The sequence below is a fragment of the Rattus rattus genome, chromosome 9 (assembly GCF_011064425.1).
Source record: "Rattus rattus isolate New Zealand chromosome 9, Rrattus_CSIRO_v1, whole genome shotgun sequence".
NCBI lineage: Eukaryota > Metazoa > Chordata > Mammalia > Rodentia > Muridae > Rattus > Rattus rattus.
This window is the reverse complement of record NC_046162.1, coordinates 6,126,333-6,153,193: the sequence shown is the minus strand read 5'-3', so window position 1 is coordinate 6,153,193 and position 26,861 is coordinate 6,126,333. Positions and strand designations below refer to the sequence as shown.

The window sequence follows — 26,861 nt, the reverse complement described above, 5'->3', positions numbered from 1 at the left end:
AAGAATTTCTGTGAACAGAATGTGTTAATTGGTTCAATGTATCCATGAAGATTTTAGAATTACTAATGCAAATTTCAAAGGTTTATTGGTGGTTCTTGATGGTTATCTTTATGCTATTAAAATCACCACGAGTGTTGGAGAACTGGCTTACTAGATAAAGTAATTGCCACACAGCATGAAGAATTTGGATTCCTCAAAATCCACATAAAAGCCAGTCAGGCAGGATACTGAGAATCTCCAGGGCAAGCTGGCTCGCAAAAATGAGCATGTTCCAGTTTCAGCAAGAGACCCTTCCTCAGTAAATGAAGTGGAGGGTGACGAAGGAAGCCACAGAAGCACTGTCAGGTCCCTGCACATGTCAAGGAATTCCTAGTTAGTGGCAGATTCAGAAACCGAATCTAAATATCTTTGGAACCAAAGCCTATTCTTTCTTTTGCTGAGTTCAAGATGCTGTAAGAACTGATGAGCAGACATTTCCCCTCCCCTCCAAAAGAACATGTGTAAAGAAACAGCAAAACTTCTATTCACATGAAAAACTGACACTACAAGATCATACTTATTATATGACATTGAAAGTATCAATAATAGACTTGAAACTATGGATGCACCCAAGTTTCTAAAAATGAAAGGTCTTCTAATCTAATCTGTGAGACAGCTTTCTCCAGGAAACACCCAAGCTTTAAAACCACACCATTTTACACAACAAAAGTTTGCCAATTCCCATGCTTAGTGAATGGGATTTTAAATATGAGATCCTGTGTCCAAAAAAAAAAAAAAATTGAAGTAGAATTGGCAAAAGTATCCATTTGACCATGAGTTTAACAGGCGTTAGTAAATGGTGTGCATAGTTGCTCTCAGGCACACTGAAGTGGGAAACAAAGGAGAGCTGGAAGCAGACAAACGCTTGTTTTCAAAGCGCATGTCTCTGTAAAACACAAACCAAAGGCACGAGTGCATGTTGGTTGTCACTGTATTATGAGCAACTGGTGACTTAGTCTTTCTATTTTGGTGGCTGTGGTGATGGCGTGGTGGTGGCATTGGTAGTTTGAAGTAGTCTTACTATGTAACCCAAGTTAGCCTCCAACTCAAAGTCTTCTGCTTCTGTTGAACAGTCGGGGTTAGAGGCATTTGCCACCATGCCTGACCTGACTCTCTCATTTCTTTCCATGTGTGTCATTACAATCAAACCCTTACTAGCTTCTGAAATCGAAAGTTGTCTGTGATGCTGTCTTCTCTTGAAATCTATGCTTCCTGAAAAGGAATTCTATGATGTGATCTCTTCTGGTTATCATAAAGATATTTTGGTAAAATTTATCTTAAAAATTATTTTGAAGTGATAAATGTTGTAGGAAATGTTCAGAACTCTGAATATTGTATTAGATTTGTTTTCAGTAGAAACCTTTTTTTTTTTTGACTGCTTTCTGATGAACAGTTTTGTAGATATGCCTCATTGGACAAGTTATGCCTTACCTCTTAAATAGTATCTGTATATCACATGATTAAATTCTAAATGTTAAAAGATGTTTTCATATTATCTTCCTGTTCTCTGAATGGCATGAGGCCTTGAGAAATGTGAGGCAGTCTTTTAAGAGAAATGTTGTAATCATACATTGATTTTAAATGACCCTGTCACATGTGAAAACAAATCAGATTGTTGCTCTTAATGAGCTTTTCAATTTACTATTCAGTAGATCAGATAAGTGGATTTAAGAGGTAATGATCCTGTTTAGTACTCCGGCTTGACTGTCAGATCCTGGTAGTGGAGAGAAGTCCCCGAGGACAGAAGCGTTGACACAGCTCTAGATGGGATAATGGGGATCAAAGCTAATGGATGCTAAAAGGAATGATGCAGGTTACGAGGAGGATTGTGGGTAAAGCACTGTCTGTGCCAGGGTTGACTGTTTGCTCTTGTGTGGTGCTTCCTCGGATCCGATGCTTTGAGAAACTGTCAAAACATGACAGCAGATCATGACAGACCTGCCTGCCTGCCTGCCTAGCAAACTCTCCCAACAAGAAGAAGTCTGCTGGGGATCCTTAGTTTTCAAAGATAGCACGTTAGTTACTAGGTTTTTCACCATTACACAGTGGTAGTTTAAAGGATAGGTCTCAGTTTTGCCAAGAAGTAAAATTTATAAAGTCTTGGGATTTAAGTTTTCTTTTTACAGAAGTATAGAGTGGTCATCAATCCAAAACAAGAAGTTAACTAAAGTTAACAAAAAAGAGGACTATGTGATAGAAATACCACAGAATGGGCCACTTGGTAATGCCATGTCCTTTCCAAAATCCCATGCATCACTGAGCAACGCCTCCTAGAAGTGCCCAGAGCACTCATGGGGCATTTTCTTTGTCTTTGTCTATGATCGTAAACCCAGGAGGGGAAACCAGTGCTTGCATCTCCAAGAGCTAGTAGCTTCATTTGTTTTTTTCAATCTTGGTGAGCACCAGGTCCTTTCAAATTCCAGTCAGGATGAGGAGCCAATGTGTGCCCCCTGCAGGAGCATTGAGCAGAAGAGTAGACAGCAGCATGCCAGATCTCCACTGTCCTGTGCTTTCACACATTGGTCTTAAATACAGGATCTCACTGGATAACCAAGGACTAAAGTAACAACCAAAGCTGATGGATGCTATTCTCTATAAAACTTTCTTTTTCCATATTTTTGGCCACAGAATTCAGTATATCTTAAAATGGAAGAGGAAACATTTTATTGTTTGATTATTCACCTTGTAATCCAGTCTCAGTAGGACCACCCAGTGCTTTTTCTATTATATATTAAGTGTACATGTTGTAGTCATTAACAACTTGTCATAGATGCTGGGCCAACAAATAAGGCATAATATCAATCTGAAAGGATCTTCTAGCAAAATCGGAGAGATGGACAACTAAACATCATGAAGTGAGAAGACCGGGGTAGACAAATGGAGCAGATACATACAGGAAAATGAAGCTCGCTGTGCCTGGAAGGCAAGGAAGGCCTTGGAGAAGATGGCTTTTGAATGGTGGGAGAGGAGGAAGGCCGGTGCTGACAAAATGAAGATTCAATTCTTCAGTGTTTACACTTGAGAGAAATGATTGAAAATGGCGTGTACTGGGGGTCAAAGAGTGAAAAGTTTGCACACCAAAAGTCATATTGATGTTGAATTTTCCAAGAGGACTGACTAGAATCTTCCTAGCCATGAGTTATGGTAAATTAAGGGGAAGCTCCCTTTGTGTGCACCATTCTTCCTTTGAGCTTTCTCTATGCTTATAGTCTTCTGACGGAGAGGAATGCTGGTGACTGAGTTCCTTGTGCTATCTTTCCCTCCAGCCACAAGTATCTTAGGACCCTACAGCAGCCACTGGATAATCATTGCAATAATGTTGTGCAGGGCTCAGCAGGCGGCAGGAGAGACAAGGGACATCTCAAGAGTACTTTTCTTTCCCCTCTCTCTGCCCCAGCTTCTCTGCCCAACATCTGCCCACCATTCTGCTTCTTTCCTTCTTTCTGTGTCTCTGTGTCTATCTGTCTCTGTCTCTCTGTCTCTGTGTACCCTCCCCACAAACCCCTAGCCACCCTTTCCTTTTTTTCCCCTATGTCCCTGTCAGTCATCTTGCTAGCCTGAGGAAGGGGCTTCCAGACAGAGGACCCAGGTGGAAAATTTGTATCACAAGCTTCTGATTTGCATAATTTTTAAAACTCAAATACAATACTTCTGCACTCCTCTCCTGTATGACCCTTTAACTCTGAGTGATTTATTATCTTACCATGACCTGTGGCAGAATATCAAGCTAATGTGTGAATAAAGCTTAGTTGTCATACATAGTAAACAAATAGACTAGAGAAGGTGAGACGACAATCACTGGGATGAAATGACAGAAAAGAGATCACATGCAGCTGTGTGTGACAAGGACAAGCTGCAGTCCCACCAGAGTAGGGTGTGGAGGTGATAACTGTGCGCAGCTTTGCCAGGCTCCCAGGGAGTGCTCCACCGACTGCTGGCGCCATTTCCCCACTTGAAGTGGGGTTATGTGTTCAAACGTGCAGTGTGCCTGAGGTTGAGACAAATGTCCCACCTAAGCTCTGCAGCTGACTGTGCCCACACGGGGCTCAGAAGACCCTCGTGCTGATGCTCAGTCCCACATTCCACAGTGAGAGCTCTCTCTGCCTCAGCTAGAGAGCCTTGCCAGGGAGCGTCTGTACCTGACTCACACTCTGTCTTCTAACAACACTTCCACAATCCCCTTGAGTGCTCTTGATTTTAGTGAAGCTTTCCTGAAATCAAAAATAGGTAGAAAGTGTTCATCTTAGATTCTTTTGTTGAGTACCATTTTCCAATTTTTTGGCATGGAAAAGAAAAAGGTAGATCCCAACTTTGAGTCGTAATGGATGAAAATGAATGTGGGTCTGTTTGTGTCTAAGTGTGTACACATTCCAACACGGAGTGCTTCCTGTGGGGAAAGATATGCAGTTGGGGAAGACACTGTTTTCATTCCATGAGCCCTGCACTCATTCCCTGTTTCAGTATGGATGCAGATCTTTGAGTTTCAGAGTTGTTAACTTGAAAAGTCTTTTGAAACTGCCTTTCGAATGATACAGCTTTTGACACTTAAATTTTTTTCATGCAGGTGTATGCCCGTATGTCAGAAGTCTTAGGAATTACAGATGACAACCATGTTCTGGAAACATTCATGACGAAAATGTGAGTATCTGTTTTGGTTTTTTGTTTTTTTTTTTTTCTGTTTTGATTCACATCATCTTGCATTTAGATCTTTTTATAGATGCTAATGTTTTAACTTAAAATCTTGGCTTTAGTTTTTAGTGTGTGCATTGCACATCATTGGAGCATACGTCTCACATTTAAAACTCGTCATCTAAAGGGTGTCATAATTTGTCTGGCTGTCCTCATGATTATAGTGTACAATAGTATAACACTGCCCTAAAAACATTTATAGATACGGACTGTAGCTCAGCTGTGTGTTTGTTTGTTTGTTTGTTTGTTTGCTTTATACTTAAAAACAAACACCTCACCTCAGAGCCCAGTGAGGAGCAAACTATAGTCAAAAGGCGGAGCACCGTTGGCTCCAGCAAAGACGTGTCTATGGGGCTGGGTCACTTCTCCTCACAGACCCACCATTGCTTGTTTAGCCAACATCGATGCTTCCCCTCAGATACCATCGGTCTCACAAACAATCCTGTCTTGCTTCCAGGAGCAAAGCTGGGTCAACACCAGGAAGTAAATCAGTTTTGGAGCCCCCAGATGATGATTCATTTGGGGCAGTAACTGGTTCACCTTCATGAATTCCTTTGTGATGATAATTCCTGTTTCCATTCTGTTTGGCTTGATTCCAGATTTGTTTCTTCTGTGAAACACTTAACACTATAGGCTGATTTATCTAGAGAATTATTTACTATTAAGTTAAATTAAAACATTTACTAATTTAAATTTACAGAATTCTGTGCCACTGTTCATTATATGTAGATCGATTGTATAAAAGTTTAAATGTGCTATAAGAATGTTTTTTAAAACTCTATTGAAATTTGAATATGCTTTTCACTCTGTGATTGAAGTCATCTAACCCGTATTGTTTCTGTTCCTGTGGTTCTTATGCAGGTAGCTGTCTAACAATTTAAAACATTTCTTTCATGTTTAGTGTTACAAACCTTAAGTACTGGGGAAGATGTGAGCCTGTAATCTCAAGGACTCTTCAGTTCCTAAATGACCTTTCAGTTGGATATCCTTTTCCTTGTATACGTACTGCACACACGCAGCAGGACACTCAAGAAACTGTATGTTCTGCTTCCCTTATCTACAACTGTGTGTTTATAGTAACTGTGTACTAGGACATGAATACACACACACACACACACACACACTCCTGTCTAGTTGTGTTTCTATTAAGCTGGGCTAATAATAAATCTTTATATAATAAAGTATGCAGCACACACGTGTTTCAGTCTGCAGTTTTCATAATTTTCAGAAATGTCTTTTTCTGAAGAAAGCATAGAACCAGCTTGAAGAAAGTCACATGTTATAATAACCCCACCTCAGTAAGCGTCCTGTGCTCGTCAGCCGGTGGCATGCACGAACTGAGACATACAAAAGAGTAACAGACGAGAGAGCTCTTGAACCACCCCCATTGATTGTCGGCCTCCTCACTAAATTATCGTCAAACATACTCTAAATTAAGATTTCCTCTTATGTGTTCAGTGTTTACATTTTTGTCTCTAGAAATCCTATAAAATTTGAAGCCAGAAATGATCTTTATTAGATTAGTTATTATATTTCTACCAGTAAGAACCAAATTATAGATTGTTGCTTATAATTTAGCTGTAAGATACATAGATGTTATGTAAAATAGATGAATAAGCAATCAAGCAAACGTTGGTTTGGTTAACCTGTAAGATGAGCTGGTATTTTAATATAAGAACAAATTCTGAAAATGGTTAGCTTCGGATGGAAACCTTTAATGTGGTTTCATCCCAGGAATATGCTTGTATTAGTTAAGTTTAAGATTGTGTTCCTCCATAAACCATAAAAGATTTCCAAAGTATTAGACACCCACTTTTGTGCTGGAATTTAATATGCAACTTTTTATTGGAAAATAATCGTCCTTGTCTGGCAAAATCCACCATGCAATATTTCTGTTAGTAGGTATAATGCAATAAAGACAGGGAGGGCTATTTATCACTACAAATTTTGAGGATTTCAGGATTCTTTTTATTATTTTAATATATTTCTTTGATATTAAATCAGAAAAATGATAAATTACACCTGTCTAGGCTGTTTTTCCTCTTTACTGGAAAGTGATGTACAACCCAATTCCAGTGGTCATTTTGGCTTTTTAAGATATGTATTTTTTCTTATTAAAAAAACTCAACCTGTATTTTTTTCTAATAATGGTGCTGAAATACTCTTTATTTCTAACATATGAAGTGGTTTATAAGTACTTCATAGTATTGCAAACTCTCCAGGTTTTCACAGTGAATTACCGTGAAAGGCTTTGGTTGTAGAGAATGGACCTATTGTTTAGATTTACTTTGATATTTAGTTTGATATTGATATTTGATACAAAATTAATTTGATTTTATTTTCATATAACTTGCATAGTGCCTAATTTATTGGTGACTACTAAGATACTTTTTTGTTATCTATTTTAAATACACATAACCTTTTATTTTATAAGCTGTTTATTCCTTTTGAATAGTTCTCAAAATTAATTTTTAAAATTCTTATTTTCAGAAAATTTATTAGGCAAAGGTTAAAGGTTGTAACAGATGTAAATTATTTCCATGCAGGTACATTGATTTATATTTTTTAACAATTATTTCAAGTTTGCATATTTAGAAATATATATTAGCTCAATTTGATTTCAGTGCTCAGTTATTTGAATTATAAATCATTATGTCCCTTCTAGCTGATCAGTCATGAAGTATCTTTGAATTCATTTACATAATGGGATATGTGCTTGCTGCATCCATTTCAGTGCAGTTGCTCCTTACCTAATGTGGGGTCTGTTGTTCTAGCCAATTTCATTATTATATGAGTTTTTTAATTGAGATCTTAAAATAATATCTTTTTTGTTAGAAATATAATTGCATTATTCAGCTGTAGAGAGGATACAAGGTAGCAGTGATCACCTATTGGTCTGCAGGAAGAAAAAGCCTTATTTTGATACTCAACATATTTTAAAAATACTATTAGCAAGTCAATGAAAACCATTTCATTTTAGGAAATCTTTTTCATTTTCTATATTTCTAATGTGTGTCATTGGCACTTTGGGGTATTTTGTTTTGTGTTGTTTTGGTTTTTGGTTTCTATTTTATGTGCTTCCGGGGAGCTGCCATTCAGTGTTTATGATATGTAAAACAAATCTGTGAGCTTTGATTATCTGACTACTTATTTAGAAATTAAAATTACCAAAAAATTGTTTTTAGGAATTATAGAACAGCCTGAAGCTCCCATAAAGTAGTGGTTAAGTTTATTTGAGTATCAGAACTGGATGTCTGTTATCATGTCCTTAGGCCCCACACAAGCACCTCTCTCTGCAAGACTCTGACCAGGAGCTGAGAATCTGCCTCTTTACTGCTTCTCTGGGCTGACTGGGCATATGTGGGAGAGCCAGGCATTTCTCCCATGGCACATCTTCATTCAGCTCTGTTAGCATTAAATAGGATGGCTGTGACAGATGAGAGGTCATCTGGCTGCCTAAGTGATAATGTGGAAACTGATCCTTCAAGATGAAGGTACTGTCCCACTGTTCCCACTGAGGTACTGTCAGCTTAAACTGAGCCCTCTGGATCAGTGAGGCTTTGAAATGTTTAAGCTCAAAGACCCTTTTGAGAGAACTTTTGTATTTTACTATTAGATTCATTGCTGTGAATGGATGGATGGATGGATGGATGGATGGATGGATGGATGGATGGATGGATGGATGGTTATATATTACATCTAGCAAATACATTTAGGTTAAGTTTTTACCATAGTCTTATAATTTCCACAAGTAAAAGTGAAGACTTCTTCATCCAAGTATCTTGAGCTAACCTGCTCCACTGGACCCAGCTCTCTGCAATCAGAGATCTCTCCTCCCTGGAATTCCAGTTTCTTTCTCAATAAGCAGTAGGGAGACTATTTAAGTGACTGGAGTTGGGAAGTAGAAAGAGGGTGTGAAGGGCAACACAGCACTCTGACGTACCTTACATTCCGGTAACTGGAGTCCTGGTGTCTACGCATCATCACTTGAAGCTTCCTCTTCCTGGAGAGTAGCTGGTCAGGATCTCTACAGCAGTTCATCATCTACTCCAGCTGATAGCAGTAACACCTCTCATGGCGGACCTCGCATTTGTAGAATTGAGTGATTAAGAGCACTTAAGAGTCCTCATGAGGACCAGAGCTTGATCTGCCACACCCAGGGAATCCAGCACCCTCTCTGGCCTCTCAGTGCAGATATACATACAGAATGTACACACACATACATGAACAAATAAAATATTTTAAAATAAAAATAAACCCCATAAAGGGGGTTCTTTGTTAATTTTTCCTTTGATTCTCATCAGGTTGCCAAACAGTAGTTTCCATATTATCAAAAAACACCCATAAATTTTGAGGGCTTAGCTCAAAAGGAAAATTGGGAAAATCATGAATCGTGTCACAACTTCCAACAATAAAGCTTGAAACCGACATGAGGCGTTGTTTCTAAGTCTGGCACCCTGCATAGACATGTAGCTCATACACACATGCAGGGACCTTCCCTAGCTGTCTGTGACGTCACAACAGCTCATACTTATACACAGGGACCTGCCCTAGCTGTCTGTGACATACAGAATCATTCTTTTTCTTCGGCTTTAGACTAACTCACCAAAGGTGATTTTATCTTTAAAATGGTGAGTTTTCAGTTTCATTTCACACTCCCTCCATTTACCATGGTTTCTTGTTCTCTTTCTATTCAGCTGGGCATCTGCCAAGTACAGGGTCAAAGAGCAAATAACAGACCCTGCCCTCAGAGCTTTCAGTTCTAACAGACTTGACCTGGACTTTGAACCTCCTTCCATATTTCTCCTCTAAGAGCCCAAGTCAATTGCTTTACTAACATAAAACATTTTTTAATCTAACTCAAATTATATACTAATTATACAGAAATTTATACATTAAAAATAATGATGTGAGCCAGGTGTAATAGTGCATGCAGAGGCAGGCAGATCTCTGTGTTTGGGGCCAGTCTGGTCTACAGAGCAAGTTCCAAGACAGCCAGAGCTACACAGAGAAACCCTGTCTCAAAAACAAAGACACAAAACAAAAGGATGTGGCAGCGTATAGCCATGATATGGCTGGGTTTTGGCATATGTATTCCGTGTACATGTGAGCGCACATATGAAGTTTGTATTTGTTTTTCAGCTACTTCCCAGTGACCAGCCATTGCTGGTGACCCTCCTGTCTTCACCATTCCACACTGCAATTACAGGTGGGCTAAGGCTACCCCCAGCTTTTATGTGGGTTCTGGGTTCAGATCCCTGTTTCTCTGTTCACACTGCAAGTTCTCTTAACCACTGAGCCATCATCTCTCCAGCCCATTTGAGGAGTCATTTTTATCACATAAAGCTAACATTGCTATTAGATATTATACTTTTTAATTTGCCAGGTAGTATGCAAAGTAGACGTTACTAATAGTGAGGTGTGATTTATGAATGAGATAGGAGTCAGAATGAAAAACAGGAGAGAGATGAAACAAAGGTACAAACTAAAGTATCAGTGAAACAGAAGTGAAATTGTGTGTTACAGGAAATGCTTAGATAATAGGGATTATTAATTCTACTTTTGTGAATGTATTATGTTTCATACAATGTTTTCTTTCACTGAATGTTCCTCCCTCCAAATGATGTGTGAGTGGTAAATAAAATTAGTTTTCAAATATATCACTCAAGCATACATTCATTAGCATCTCTCATCAAGTGTTATTTTTTTCTCTCTGTACAGTATGGGGAAAGTCATCGGAATTTATCTCCTCTGCTTGCTGGTTTATCCTAAAGTTGAGGGTGCCCGTGGTCTCTGCTCTCATATACCTCTTTTAGGCCTTCACTTTCTTGATCTTCCTTCTTCACAAGATCACATTCCACAGACATTGTCTAGATCCTGAATATTTATCTTTCCAGTACCCAGAATTGCTTCCATTTTCTTCTCAGATCAAAGCAACATCACTGGTTGCACTCAAGTCTGAGTGCCTGATGTCCTGAGCTCTCCTAAACTAGATGCTGACAAGGGCTTCGTAAGCTTCACACTGAGGTGAAGGACATTCATTTTTCTTTCCACTTGACGCCTTCCTCATCCTTCACTGGCTTGCCACAAATGCCATTCCCTCTCCTTCAGCAAGATGGCCCAACCAGATCCTCCTCAGATGTTCGCTTCCTCGTAAGGACTTAGGAGAGCCACAGGAAGGGCCACAGTGCTTACGTCATCAGTGCTCACCAGACATTCGGCTCCGCTCGGTGTTTTCTCATCACATGTGGTTCTTCTGAGTGTTCTTAAGCACGTTATTCTCGTGAACATATCTTAGGATGGGTTTACTGTCCAATAATCTTGTTTTCTAGTGGGTTGTAAATTAATAGGGGTTAAAATTTAACTTCTGGCCAAGTGGTGTACATGGCCTTTAATACCAATATGTGCAGAGGTTGGCAGATCTCTGGGTTCTAGGCCAGCCAGGGCTTCACAGAGAAACTCTGTCTCAAAAACATGGGGGAAAAACAAAATTTACTTAAACTTTATTGGCACTTAGAACATATTGTCACCTCTCCTAGGCGATTGACATTTAACTCCCACTGCCTGGTGAAGAAGGTTTATGAGCATAAGCTTCCCCTAGAATTTAACTCCTATTTCTGACATACAACGTTCTTACCTTTTGACTTCTTTTTTTCTGTTTTCAAGATCTAAATTGTCTATAAACACTGAATATGTGTGGCCCTAAGAAATCTGCCTAAATCCTATCATTGCCCACCCTGCTCTGCTTAGTGAATATGGAACATACAACTCAATTCTCAAACTATTTTTTTCACATTTTAACACTGTCATGGTAAGGTGTACCTTTCAATTATATTATTCAGACTTACTTTTTCAGGGTTAAAAGTGATGGCCCAAGAGTTAATAGGACTTGCTGATCTTGCAGAGGATACAGGTCCTGTCCCCAGCACACATGGCAGCTCACAACTATCTCAAACTCATGTTGTACTGCACACACGTGAAACCCTTAACATCATCCAGGCAAAACACTCACACATGTAAAGTAAAATAAAAACATAGCAGCACTTTTTTCTCTAATAGTAATAGTTTCTGTGTTTACACTCACTGGCCTTTTAGATTTGATAAAATGTGACAGATGTTATGCTGGATACTTTTATGTCAACTTGACACAAGCTAAAGTCATACTTTAAGAAAAGGCCCTCATCAAGCTGTAGGCAAGCCTATAGGGCGTTTTCTTAATTAGCAATTGATGGAGGAGGATTAGCCACCCAGTGTGGGTGGTTCTGGGGTTCTAGGCTCATGGCCCTGGGTTCTGTAAGAAAACAGGCTGAACAAGCCAAGAGGAGCAAGACAGTAAGCAGCACTCCTCCATGGCCTCTGCACCAGCTCCTGCCTCCAGGTTCCTACCCTGTTTGAGTTCCTGTCCTCATTTCCTTCAGTGATGAAGAGTGATATGGAAGTGTAAGCCATTTAAACCTTTTCCTCCCCATCTTGCTTTTTGGTCATGGTGTTTCACTGAAGCAAGAGAAATCCTAACTAAAAAGGAAGTTGTTACCAGGATTGTGGGCTTTTGCTGTGATGAACCTGACCATGATGTTTTGGGTAGGAGTAGGGAGACTTTGTGCAAGAAAAGCCATTGAGTGCTCAGTGCTTGGCGAGATGTTCTGCAGGATCTTGGAAGACAAGAATGTTGAGGGCGATGCAGGAAATGGAGGTCTGGCTTGTGAAGTTTCAGTGGTAAAGGTTTGGTGTTTTGTTCTGAATTGGGATTCTGTGTTTCTGGTCAGCTGAGCTGAAGAGCCAGCTACACTGCTAAAGGGAAACGTTTGCTTTGCCTGCTGGGGTACCTGATGCTGATCAATTGGAGCCAGTGGTGATTAAGAGAAGATGAGTATTGTTAAGGTGAAATCTCTAGGAAGTGTTTCCTGAGTATCAGCATACAGAAGCTGTGTCCCAGAGGCGACCAAGGTTGGACTGGCAGCTAAACCTGAGAGTGTAAGAATCAGTCGTCCAGGGAGTCCTGGTTTCAAAGGCATGGAAGGGTCATGGAGAGCACAGGAAGTCATTGGTGAAAGCACAGCCTCAGTGGCAGTTGAAGGCCCACGACTGAAGGGGTCATGCAAAGAGATTGAGTGGAGTAGAGCCAGCCAGAACTAGAAGACATGGTGCATATGTTTCAGAGGGTGGACCCAGGGAAGGGACTCAGGACCCTTGAGGAGCCCAGAAGATCGAGTGAATCCCCGACATTGGACGTTGAGTCCTTTCAATTTGCTTTGATTTGATGTGACTGTGCCCTGGTTCTTACCTCTTGAAGTAAGAAAGCATTTAATTTAGTTTTGATTTTACAGATGCCCACAGTTGAAGGGCTTTGAATTTTAAAAGTGATTGGCTATTTAATTCAGACTTAATTTTTAATGTGTTTGACTTTGTAATGGCAGTGAGACTTTTAAAGTTATTTATGTTTTTAATATGAAATCTTGGGGGATGGATGAGATAGGTAAGATGGTTTGCTGGTGATGTGTTTGTGTAAGGTTGACAGAGAGTCAGTTGTGCCTGATAGGTTTATGTCAACCTGACAGGCAGGAGTCTCCACTAAGAAAATGCCTCCGTGATATCAGGCTGTAGGCACTTGATGAAGAAACCTAAGCCAGATAAACCCTCTCCTCCCAACCTGCTTGGTGGTCATGGTACTTTATCGGCAGCAGGAACCCTACTTGTCGAGGCTGTACTTGTTGCTCCTGTGGCGATCACTACCAACCGTGTAACTCATAACACAAGAAACAAACTTGTTCCCAGTTTAGTTATCGTCTGCAAAGAGAAATCACTTCGAATTTTAGCAGAGTGTAAGATAAACCATTTCTTTGACCTCTTGCTTTTCTCTGTTTGTCATGGTTGCTAGCTTTGTGACAGCTTCACCTGTCTTAGTGCTTTTATAACTACTCAGATGCAGAGGAATTTTCTGGAAATTTGCTCAGTCAGGTGTAGCAGTTGGCCATTAACAAATTTGCCACTCTCAAAAGATAAGATCCTCCTATCCATTATGTGGGGCCCAGTTCTAATTACAGTTGTATTTTTAAGTTGGGCAGAAGAACAAGTGCTAGCCTTTAAAATCATGGAGGTGTGCATCAGAAGCAAGATGGCCGGATGCTGTAGAGTCAGCAGCCCCGGGCTTGACCCGGGCTTTACCATGTATAGTTAGTGCATGCCCAGTGCAGCCTGTGCATGATTCCTGGTACTGCTGCACTGACTGTTCATGCTGTCCTCACACTGCTGGGAGCTGCAGGCCTCCGAATCACCCTGTGTTAATCCACCCATCCTGCCCAAATGGAGCAACTTGAAAACACACTTGTCTGCTAGAGAAAAATAAAAATAAAGGATCATAAAGATATGTCCACTTGCCATTTCCTTTTAACATTTCACATTTTACGACCATTAGCTAGCTTTGAGCTGAATTCCTGCATAGGGATGTAAATATTCAGATGAATTCTCATTATTGTATCTTTTTCAAATTTTTAATTATTTTTCTTTAGAATTCATTAAAAGGCAGTGGGGGCTGCCCTTGGTTCAAAGTGTACAGATGCGGTTCTGCAGAAAATGTCTCTGGCAGCTGATGTTTTCCTGTGGATGCTCTGCTTACTGCTTCATAAATATTCCATTGTCTAAGCATGACTTGCTGTTCGTTAGCGGTGCTGACAGGAGGTTTCTGTTAATGGCAGCATTCATATACCATATACCCTGTCACTTTTAACTTAGCAAGTTTAAGAGAATTGCCTTTGGTAATTACTTAAGATATTTCTAAGTTTATTGATCCCCACCCTTGTTTAACTGAGTGACGTTTGAGTGGCAGTTCATCTGCTTAAAGATTGATGGTTTTGAAAAGTCGTCAAATCCACATCTTCAGATCTAAGAAAAAGCTTGCTGCTTGTCTGCGCTGATTTTGTCCTTTGGTTGCCAGAAAATACAGTGTGCTGAGGAGAAAACATGGCCCCCAGGCCTGAGCTGGCAGAGTTTTCAATCTGTGTGAAGACCCATGCACATGCATAAGATGCCACTCTAGCACTCGCCTGGAAGGTGGACAAATTTAAATCTAAGTCACATTAGCACCTTGTCATTGGGAAAGGTATTTGTTTAATTTATTTGGTTATTTAACAACTGGAAGTGATACTAATGTGCCTGGTAGAGTTGTAAGAGTTAGCCTGATAGGCAGTGCCCACTGATTTTTCCCACCCTCATGCCTTTTTCCCTGGCTTATACTCAATAAAGACGCTTGCACCATCTGGCCCTCAGAACAACCTTGTAGTCACTTGGCCATAGACTCTGTTCTCATTTGCTGGAGAGGAACTAGGGTTCAGTTCGGCTGAGTGGATTACATAGGTCTATCCAGATGACTAAGAACTGTAGTCGAGCCAGGACCTTCATTTCCTGACTTGTGTTCCTGACTTCCCTCCCTATGCTTTTCACTACACACGGGAAGTTAGTTAGGCCCCATGTTCAAAGGTGACATGAAAGAAAGCAGCTGCTGTTTCTGTTATGATGTGAACAAAGCCAAGTGAGACTGCTGAAGACTTCAAGACAGGAGGAGGTACATCAGATAACCAAGATATGCCGTGGCAGAAACACAGGAATATGGTGAAAGGAGAGGAGAGGGCCCATCCTGGGTACACATCCCTAAAACCCAAAGGTGACTGGAACGCTTCCATGTTTTATCCTCACTCATAGCTTGCCTGTTTAGATGAGAAATGAGGTACGGGGAAAATCACAGTCCTTTGACTCAGTCTTTACATCATATTTCAGCAATGTCAACCACACCCGTGCATGCTCAGATGGGCAACTTAACTTCTTCAAGCTTCTCTTTCCGTATCTACAGAGTAGAACTAATAACACTGTAATTGTGAAGCCCAGATAAAATAACATGAAAAATGTCTTCCACTTAAACACTTGAGAAATATTAGTTATTAAGCTGTCTTTCAACATTTAATGACATGAAATTTGCTATATCTTTCTGACTAGATTTTGGTTTTAAACTTCTGAATTCATTGTTTCTTAAAATTGAATAATTTTCTCTTTCTTGATAGTCTATTATGAGTCTTTATAATAATTTTATTATGAAGTAGAATTAGTAAGAAGAAATTCTTTAGCTATACCCAATGTGAAAAGGGTCAGTTTCAATTTTCTGCTGTCAGGGCTTTAACAGTGAGGGGTTCTTGTCCTAATTATAGGATTCATTCTTTCTTTTCATAACTAGAATATGTATAAGATGGAAAAGTAATTGCCCTAGTTAATAATGGATATCATTCTTAGCAAAATGAAAGGCATTTCTATAGGAATACTCCTAGACATACTTAGTCTCTTTACATGCTAAAAAGCCATTTTAGTTATGCCTTGTGATTTATTGTGTGTATTTCTCTAGATTCCTTAACATTATTACCTATATCCTTTTAAAAAAACTTGTGAAAATAGATGCTGTGAAATTCATGCTGAAAAACCACACGGTACGTTGAGTCTTTAGTAGCTACAGTTTGCTGGTCAGCGCGGACCCTGCTAACTCTGCATGCTCTCTTGCCTTCATTAGAGAGAACACTTCCCGTTTCTCGGCATCAGTGATACTTACAGTGTGAGTGACTTCAGGTGCCGGACAACCTTCTACACTGCCCTCACTCGCCTTCTCATGGTAGATCTGGGTAAGTTGATGAAGCTTTTCCTGACACATCAACAACGATGCAGGGGAAAGAGTGCAGTGTTAGTAGGCATAGCATTTCACTTGTTAGGATTCTTTCATTTTGGCCTTTGACTATTGATTCTTTTACTTTTCCTGATCTGGAAACTGGGCCTGGTGGCTCAGGGGTGACAGGGGGACAAGATCAAGGCCTGACTGGACTACAGAGTGAGCTCAAGGCCAGCAAGGCCAGGGATGTAACCCAGTGGTAGAACAATCACCTAACATGTACAAGACCTGAGTTTCAGTCCCCAGTACTGCAGAGTCAAGAGCAGAAGTGTAGGAAGTTTGAAGGACACCTAACTATAAATGTTTGCCATTGTTTTCATATGACTTTTGCATTTTGTTTTCTTTTTTACATTTTAAAACTTATTTATTTGGAGTGTGTATGTGTATGTGCCCTTGGGCCACAACACACAAATGGGGGTTAAAGCACAACTTTTGGGGAATTGTTCTCTTCTGCCATGTGGGTTCCAGGTCTCAAACTCAGGTGATACTCAGGTATCAGCTTGGCGGATTGATTCCTTTATCCACTGAGCTATGTTGGCAGCCCACCAGGAATGATCTTTCCCTCTGGTGTTCTAAGATAGTCTAATGGTTCAGTGGAGCCTCAGGCTGGGGTCGAGAAGGTGCTTGAAGTTCTGATCCTCCACTTCTGGAGTCTGAGATGACATTACAGGCCTGTGTGCTGAGGGCCAAACCCAGGATGCCTCTGCCCTGAGCTATATCACAGCACTCTTGCAGTTTCCAAATCTGCACGGGCAAAAGTTGTCCTTTTATTTTTGTTCGAGACAGTCTCAGGAAGCCCAGTGGTTTTGAACTACTTTGTAGTTGAAAAATAACCGTAGACTTCAGGTCCTCTTTTCTCTCAGTCCCAATAGGTAGGATAAAGGTGTATGCAACCGTGCCGAGTTTATGTAGTGCCAGGAATCTAGTCCAGGGCTTTATGCATGCTGAGGAATGCTCTACTGGAACTCCATTGCTAGCTCTGCGTTGTCCGTGTTGTTGGTGTGTAGTAACAGTTAGCTCAAGAGCAAAATGGAAATTCTGTGAGTGTCCAATAACTGAATTAAAATTATAGTTCATCTGCTTACTCATAAATGGTCTGTAGTGCCAAGGCATGATGAATGAAGACAGTGCAGTACTGACCTTTAGTGACCTGGGTGAAAAGATAAGGTGTTGCTGAGCTAGTAGGACAACTGTGTGTGTTGGGGAAATACATCAAAGGGGGCTAAGTAAAACGGAAGGGGTTTTGTGTGGTCAATAATTGCTGTAACAATTGTCAAAAGCCATATGGAAATGCCTTAAATAATTAAAAGTAAAACCACAGCAGGCTGTGGAAATCCTCCTAGTGGGCCGTATACCAAAGGGAGTGAAGTCAGCGTGCAGAACAGACACCTGCACTAGCACGTTCATTAAAGCTGCGCTCCCAGCAGCCAAGAGACAGAAACAACCTAAGTATCCACACGCACACACACACACACACACACACACACACACACACACACACACACACACACACTCACCCACACACAAGAGTGCCCTTTAGCCATACAAATAAGAAAATGAATCCATTTGCATTGCCTCTGTTGTGTGGATGAACCTGAGTGCTATTGTGTTAAGTGAAATAAGCCAGGCACAGATGAACAACTACTACAGTCTACAGAGTCTGTGTAGACTCTAAAAAAAAGAAAAAGGTGGTTTCATAAAATTGGATAGTGGTAGACACCAAGGACTATCAAAGTTGGAGACAGTGTCAAATGATATCCTGACTTTGGCATGCCCTTTCAGCTAGTGATGGGAATAAATAAAGCTCAAGAGATGTGGCATAGAATCATGATTGGAGAGGATCGAGCCTAAGGTCTCACGCATGCTATAGAACTGTGCTCTCAGCTTATTCTTGTAAAGTACTTTCGCAAGGGTATATAAAGTGCTCTCACCACAAAAATGATAAGTGAATGAGATAATATTATGCTAATTAAAGTGCTAGATTTAATTATGTCCACACTGTGGTTAGGCTCCAATATGCTCTGCTGTTGTTTATAACAAACAGAAGATGAGGATGAGTCCTTTTGTGTTGATGACTCCATGGAAAAAGAAATCTTGATCTGTTTCCATTATCAGGTTCTGAATAGGTGACAAAGCCAGTCTCCAGGAGATCTACAAATGTTACTCTTTAATGACTCCATTTCTTTCACTATGCAACCAGGCCATTAAACAAATGAAGTGTATACAGCATTTTAATGCTTGGACACAAGGAGAATAAGAGCACAAGTTCCTCAAGGGCAGGCAGGGCTCACTAGGCCTGACACATATATCGTAGCTCAGCCATGCACTTGTTAAATGATTGCCCAGAACAGCCAGGGAGTTCAGAGCTACTTCTCTGTCCACAGCAGCAGCCAAGAGGTAAGCAGGCCAGTACGCAGTATAGGATAGAAGGCTGTTATCAGAACTCCTGCTTGATTGGGTTTTGCATGCCTAGTTTATACTCTTCAAATATTTATAGACAGTTTTCTTTGCCTCAAGCTCTTGTTGTCACTTAGCCAAGTTATACATACATGGTTCTTTTAATCTCTCCTTAGAAATCAATTCCACTCAGCTCCTTAATCTCTCTAGTTGCATTTTCTCAACTTTTAGCTATCTGTTTTTCTTGTGACTTATTCTGTTGAAATGTATGACAGTGTATTGTATTGATAATTGGTATTCATATTGATGACAGAAAGACTGCATTGCACACATTTAAAGGCAGATTTACTTAATCTTGCTTAATATAAACTATGAGGCACAAGAAACTTAACCTTTATAATTTGAATAATAGAACTTCATTGTTTTCCAAATTAGATTCCTTTTAAATATTCAGTCCATAACAATATGAATTTACATTTTTCCATTCAAAGTTTATATAACTGTTATATTTAATACTTTTTGTATACCTTGAGTGAAACAGAAAGAGGCTATAATAGAAGTGTACCTGATACATAGTAGGTAACTCAGTATAAAACAGTTGTGTCTGAGTTACAGATTAAATTTAAATCTATATAACAACTGAGCTGGAGAGATGGCTCAGTGGTTAAGAGCACTGACTGCTCTTCCAGAGGTCCTGAGTTCAAATCTCAGCAACCACATGGTGGCTCACAACCACCTGTAAAGAGATCTGATGCCCTCTTCTGGTGTGTCTGAAGACAGCTACAGCGTACTCACATACATAAAATAAATAAATAATTCTATAAAAAACTATAATGACTATCCTTATGAAATTTTACACTCTGGTATGACTAGGATTTCTTGTCTTGTTAAGAATCAGAGTCATTCTGAGTATGTTGAGATTCTTCTGAGCACTGCTTTTTCCTTTTCCTATTTCTTTAGCACCAAGCTCATGAGTTATTACAGGTGCTTGTTGAATGAATGACAGGCAGCTTTACAGCAACCAGGATGCCATTATTGTGACTTTTGGAATCAGCCCTGCCTGCCAGGGTCTCTGTAGAAATATTTTTGATCTCTGTCCTTTCCAAACAGAATTTATCAAGTAGCTGGTCACTTCCACAACTGATAAGCTTCAGGCAGCCACTTCTGAACCCAATGAGTCCTCTCTTGCTCGCCTGAGCAGGGGTGCTACTACCTCATTTTGTGTGTTGCTTAACACAGTTGTGATTTTTTGAGGCCTTGTCTCACAGCCTAGATTGCTGTGAGATTATGCTGTCAAAACTTCATATGTACAGTCTGATGTTTTCTCTTGTATTCACTGCCATGGAAACAAAGCAGGAAAAGATGCGTTAGAATCAAGAGAGGCACAGAGCATATGTCAAATGAAGGAAGCAGAAATATGGGTGATGAGAGCCATCCCTACCTACATTTAAAATAATAATATAAGGGTAAACTTTATAATACTGATTTGGAGAGAATAAGAATCAAGTAGAAAAATGCTTAACCAACCTGCTTGCATAAACTGGACTCGATTCTTGGCTTGAAATACAAAACATTCTAATTGAATCCTACAAAATGAATTGAATATTTTTGTATAAGCCATGCACATTGGAGTAATTAGAAAGGGGGAGAGAAATTGGGTGTCACATTAATTGGTATTTACTTTGAAATGCATTTTGGGTTATATTCAATAATTTGCACTTTGTATGAATTTAATTAGATGCTATGTGCCCCAGGTTGTATTTTCGATGAAAATGGGGAAGTTTTTGGCAATAAACAGTTGTACTATGTTATCAAATTGTTTTAAATAAACTAGACAAAATGCTCACTTGTATGAAGGACAGAATTGGAAGCATTTCATCATTAAAATGATAATGTTTCAATGTGGAAAAGATGTTAGTTTTGTGCTATTTAAGTCCCCAGGAATTACCAGAGGGATACAGGAAGCCTCCTTGCAAGAAAATGCATGTGAACAAAAAAAAAAATTGGGTGACCGGCCTCTGAGGATACATGCTACCCTTCAGAGAACCACTTCAGAACTCCCTGGGTTATTTTACAATTAACTTGTTGATTTAATAAGCTAAAGGAAAGAATAAATGGAGAACCTCCAACAAGCTGTTCAGTGTAAAATATTTGAACAAACAAAACCCTTCTGTGTTGTTTAATTTAAGTGGAGGTAAATTAAGTTGACAAACACTGAAGAGGAGAGGCATTAAAAGCTCTCAAGGAAGCTGTGTGTCTTGTGAAGAAGAAAATATTAGTTGCAAATGTTTTCTCACCTATAAATTTGGAATGTCAGTGTCAACAGTCATATTCAACCGTATGTGCAGAAATGCTGACACTGAACTACTCAGAAGTATTTGGGCAAGGATTTGAGCGAGTGCTACATTTCTCTGATATTTTAAACTGCAAAAAGGAGTAGTCTTTTCAATGATGAGAAAAATGCTAATATTTAAGTGGTGTTTGTGGACGGTAAGATAGTTCTATCCTTAGGCGTAAGGGTGACATAGCATGTGTCAGAAACAGTAATTGGCACTTGAGGGTGTTGCTGACCTAAAGTTGAGGAATTTTATGTAACAAGTTAATAACTTGAGTAACAGAAAAGTCTCCAAGTAGCAACTAAAGGTAGAATTTTAAAAATACACAGAAAGTGTGTGTGTGTTGTATGCAGGAGTGTTCACTCAGGACAGGCTTGTGAAATCAGTGGGCATCTTGGAAAAAGCGGTTCTCTTCCTCTGCCATGTGCCAACCATTCCTTTGTTTGATAGTAGTTGATAGTAAACTGAGGTTCAGAGGCACACGGCCTTGCCACAATAGCCATCGGGCCACGTATTTTTATTCACTCTTACCAAAGTATCCCTTCACTCTTCACCTTCTCGGTCAAGTAAGAAATAGAACTTATCTTCTTCATTTGAACTATTTGGACCAAAGGATTCATTCAGGGTTTGGGAGCAATGAGGAAAAAATGAGAGATTACTTTCTAAGAGTGTATGAAATAAACAGATTCATGTCTATGGTTTTTCCTATGTAGAAGAATTTGTTAATTAATTCAGTGAAGGTCAAGCGAAATTTTTAGGTGGTGTTCCATGTCTAATAATTGGGCAAAGTGTATTTCTTTTCATGGACTGAGGAAAGAAAAGGTAGGCTTCCGAGGAAAACTTAGCAGAGGCTTGATCAGAAATAACTAATGTTCTCCTGGATGGAGAATACATCATCATTTCACCTGTGCCCATGACTTGGCAGAGACTACTTGGAAAGTAGGCCTGGGAGAAGGGTGGGAGAGTGGGCAGTGGGGGTAAAGAAGCAGCTGGAAATACTTAGAATCCATAATGAGATAATTAAGACTAATTAGCTGGCCCTGTAGGCAGAAAGCAGCCCATTAAGTCCAGATACAGTTTTAATAATGTACCTGGTTTTGAGGGTAGAGTCCAGAGCACCCCAGGGAATAGAGCACTCAGGGTGAAATGTCTAGGTTAGGGTTCTTACCAGAGGAACAGCAACTCTGCACTGGGTACAGTATCTTTCTTCTAGAAACTAAAGCAAGCATTGTGGTTTTCTAGAACTTCAAGAAACCTCAGTTTTCTCATCTATTAAATGGAGATACTTAAAGGATTGCCATGTGAATTGAACACCTAACATCAAGTACTTATAACTATTAACTAAGATACATTTATTCAAAGTCAGAAGCAAACTATTAGTTGGACCTCAGACCAAGGCAAGTTCTTACTACATCCACTTTCCCCACTTCCTGAAGATTCTAAAATAACCTGTCCTGCCCACTGTCACAGGTCATTTTAAAAGTGGCCAGAACTCCTAATCCTTGTACAAGGATACTGGACTGGAGCCAGCTTCTGGCCCATGTTTCAGTACCAGCCAAGCACATTCCTTGAGCCTTCTGCTAAACAGGTTGGGAAGTGCCATCTTCCTGCAGCAGTGCTCACCACAGGGGCTGTGGCTCTAGACATGCAGAGACCACACTCTGCTGGCGTCCCCATGGCTACTTGGCTTTGGGTGACTTTCATTCACACGCCTGTATCTTCTTGTGTTCTTCTTTTATTAATTGTCTGGATCAGAACTTAACAGGCAAGCCTTTACTTACTGTGTTAAATTCCCATCACTTAGGTAATGAATTGCCACAACTTAATAATTTAAACAATATAGATATTATTTCATAGTTCTAGATTTCAGATATATAAAATGGGTCTCAGTGAGTAGACCTAAGGTTTTGTCAGGGCTGTGGTCTAGGTAGAGTCTGTCCGCTTCATGGCTTCTGGATGTCCTTTTACCCAGGAGCCAGTCTCATGCTGCTGTCCTCGGGGTTCCTTCCGCCTTTAAGGACTCTTAGGACCTAATTGGACTCATTTGAATAACACAAAATAAAAGTTTTGATAGGGACAGGGACCTCACACTGTAGAACAGGTTTATCAAGCTGGGCCAGAACTCAACAGCAGTCCTCTCTCTCAGTCTCCTGGGGCTTTACTATATAACCCCAAATACTCACAGATTCCCATGTTAGAATTGTATCCAGCTTGCTGACATTACAAATGCCACAAGCATTTCACAGTGTTTATCATTTATCTTGCAGTAGATCCTTAGCAGCTGTTGGCTACCATCATTTAAAGTTACTGTAATTACTTGGTACTTGTCTCTTCTTGCCCACTTTACCAAGTCCCCAGTGGTCCAGTCCTGTTTATATTCCAATTTGAGGAAATCAGAAGACTCACTGTGTGTTTGTGTGTGTTTAAAGGAGAGGAGGGAAAACTCAGATTTCTGTGGTGGTGGTTTGTTTGCTTTTTAGGCTCTGGTACCATATAATCACCCTTTTAAGTGTACGACCCAAGGGTATTTATCACTCTTAGAGCATTTGCAAAGTTGTATAACCAGCACCGTCACATCTCCAGAACATTTTCTTCTTCATTCACCCCTTCTCCTGACAACCACTTACCTGCCTTCTGTCTGCATTTGTCCTAGAGTGGACATTGAGTATAAATGGAATTATGTCCTTTGTATCTGTCTTTAACTTGATGGATTATTTCTGAGGCTTATCCATGTTTAGCATCTATCAATAGCTTTCCCTTTTGATGGCTAAATGTTCCTATGTGTGCACATACACATTTTCAACTTAAGTACACAGTAGGATTGTGAAATGTCTCTACCTTTCGGCTGTTATGAAATGGTGATGCTATAAACACATGCAGAGTGTGGTTTTGGTCAGTTGCAACAGGATCTTCCTCTGTGACCTAAACCATCCTGCACCCGGAAGTCCTCCTGCCTCTGCCTCTTGAGTGCTTGGTTTATAGTGTGCATCACAGTGCTTGGCAGCTCTCAAGGTTGTGTGTGGTAAAATGGCTGCAGTTGTCTTAGAGTCCGATGGCAACTCCTCCACCATGGCCGGCTCGCCACACTGCACTGGGTGTACCAGTTTACACCCCTCGGTCAGTTCTTACCTCTGGGAGCAGAAGTCAACCAGTTCAAACTCACCGCCACTCAGGGGGGTGTTTGTTTGGATTGTTGTTGCTGTTGTCATTGTTGTTGCTGTTGTCGTTGTTGTTGCTGTTGTTTGGTGTGAGGTTGGTTGGGTTAGTTTGCGTCATTGAGCGAGGGTTTCATAGAACGCAGTCTAGCTTTAAACTTACTTAGTCTGTAGCCAAGAATGTCCTTAGTCCGCCCCGTCCCACCCAAGTGTTGAGGGTTTGAAACTGTACACAAAAATAAATAAAATGTAGGAAAAATCAAATATTTGACAGCCTATGTATTAAAAAGGCCCCTATACTAAAAGTGCTTTCTCAGAAGGAAAAAAACTTTGGGAACATATAAAAATAATAAGTTTTCTGTTGATCCAAATCCTTAGAAACCCAATAAAGGTGATTAGTTTGGGAATTTCCAAAAAGCCAACAGAAAAATCTTTTCTTTTTATGAGTGAAGTTAGAATGTATATTAATACATAATTTACCATTCAGAGTTGGGGTCAGTTTGTTAATTAGTACTTTACCTTCAAGTCATGTTGCTATTGTGCAACTTAATAGAAAAGAAGTCAGCCTTATTATTCATAGGATCCTGGCGTGTTCATTTGGCATAGTAAATATATGACGACATCCTTGAATAGGAAGCCCCAAGACATCCAATGTTTTCTTCTTTTGGATTAGAAAAAGTAAACAGTACCTCTGCAGACAATACAATGGAGGGAGAAGGCCCTAATGGATGCTGTCTAAAGCCAGTTTTCCACCTTAGGCAATAAGACGACCATGCAGTCACACAGGATTAAGTGCAATGGAGACTGCTGGTGATCTCCCTTCCCAACACTGGCCTACGTGAAACCCACTGCTCGCTTAGGGATTCTACTTCCCTCACCAGCACCGAGCTGGTTTTACCCTCTCCTGACTTAAGCAACTCCAGATCCACGATGCTGTGCCCCTGACTGCAATCCATATTTTTGGTGTCTTCCACTCCATCAGAGATAGGGGAAGAACATAAACTTGAGAGTAAAACAGACCCAATCAAGATCTCAGCTCATCACTGGCATTTATCAGCTGGAAGATACTTGGCATGCTACTTAATTCTTTTGGGCCTTTCTGTTTCCATGCCCCCCCCCAAAAAAATGAGATTATCCAATTAATGGGATGGTCAGTTGCAACAAAATACTGAATATAGTAAGGGCCATGAGCATGTTCTTTGAACAAATTCAGTGCCAAATTCAGCCTGACCATGTTCTAAATACTGGAGAGAGAGGCATGGCGAAAGTAGACCTTGTTCTGCCCAAGGAAAGTTATATTTTAATAAGACACAATAAATGACAAAGTGTATAAAAAGTCATGGCCAGTCATAGTAACGCCGATTAAAAAAAAAAAAAAAGGAATACAGGTCAGGTGGTAGTGGCTCATGTCTTTAATTCTAGCACTTGGGAGGCAAAGGCAGGCGGTTGTCTGAGTTCAAAGCCAGCCTGGTCTGCAGAGTGAGTTCCAGGACAGGAAAGCAGGTTGGAAAATGCAGGAAGTCCTTTGTCACACCATGGGCAGCAAAGGCTTGTAAATATGTTACATGCAGCAGCACCTGCTCACATCCCTGTTTTCATTGTGTTTTATTTTTTGTTTTTTACATGATGAAATCTGTTTTTTTTTAATTTTATTAAAACATATTGTATCAGTTCCCACTTCCCTTTCCTCCTTCCACCCCTCCCATGTCACCCTCCACCCCCTCTCACATTGATGGCCTCTTTCTCTGATGACGGTTGTTAGATAAACGCATACAACCTGATGAGTCCACTTAGCCTGTATACATGATTATATTTTTAGGGCTGACCACCTAAGGGCCTCAGCCCTGTAGACGCTAATTCTCCCTTTCTTACTGGCCGTCAGTTCCCTACAGTTATTTGTCTAGGGTAGGACCACGTCAGATTGACCCTTCCCCACTCTCATGTCTGTTAATATTGTTGTTGTTCAGGTCTTACCAGGCCATGGAGGTATCCTGGTGTAGCTTCCCTGTTATCCCTGAGAGATACAGTGCTCCTGATCCTCTGGCTCTGCAGTCTGGGTGGCTCCCCTCTCCTGTTTTCCCGAGTCCTCGGTGTAGGAGTTGTGTTACAGATACATCCCTGGGGACTGAGCACTCGTGTTCTGTTGATCTCTGCACTGTAACCAGTTGTAGTTTTCTGTAATGGTCCTCATTGGCTGTAAAGAGAAGCTTCTTCGAGGGGTGAGAGATGCACTTCTCTGTGAAGATAAGGATAAGTTTTAGAATGGAAATTGTGCTGCTGTGGTAAAGTAGCAATAGTAGGTTCTCTGCTAGGACCCGTGACCTCACTCTCCTGGGCATTTGGTTTCTAAGACCAGGCATGTTTCCCTTCCTGCTGAGTGGGCCTTAAGAATTTTGGATGGTGAAATAGTTGGTAAGTTTTTTTTTAAATCTGTAGCTTAAAATATAAAGTTGAAATACAGAAGCTGTGAATTTGTATTTCCTTTGAATAAACATCTCTTTGTCTTGGAAAGGTTGAAGCTTTGTTGCAGAAATCATTCCC

The 26,861-nt window shown here is 40.3% G+C and overlaps 1 protein-coding gene across 3 annotated transcripts in view; it reads left to right on the top strand.

Moving 5' to 3' along the window:
* Positions 1-26,861, top strand: part of Ranbp17 (RAN binding protein 17) — a 289,555-nt gene that overhangs the window by 175,802 nt on the left and 86,892 nt on the right. For all 3 annotated transcript variants that reach the window (XM_032914024.1, XM_032914025.1, XM_032914023.1), the window contains 4 exons: positions 4,604-4,677; positions 5,630-5,710; positions 16,136-16,199; positions 16,280-16,388. In XM_032914024.1, coding sequence (XP_032769915.1) covers positions 4,604-4,677; positions 5,630-5,710; positions 16,136-16,199; positions 16,280-16,388 — 328 coding nt within the window. The remainder of the gene's footprint in view (positions 1-4,603; positions 4,678-5,629; positions 5,711-16,135; positions 16,200-16,279; positions 16,389-26,861) is intronic.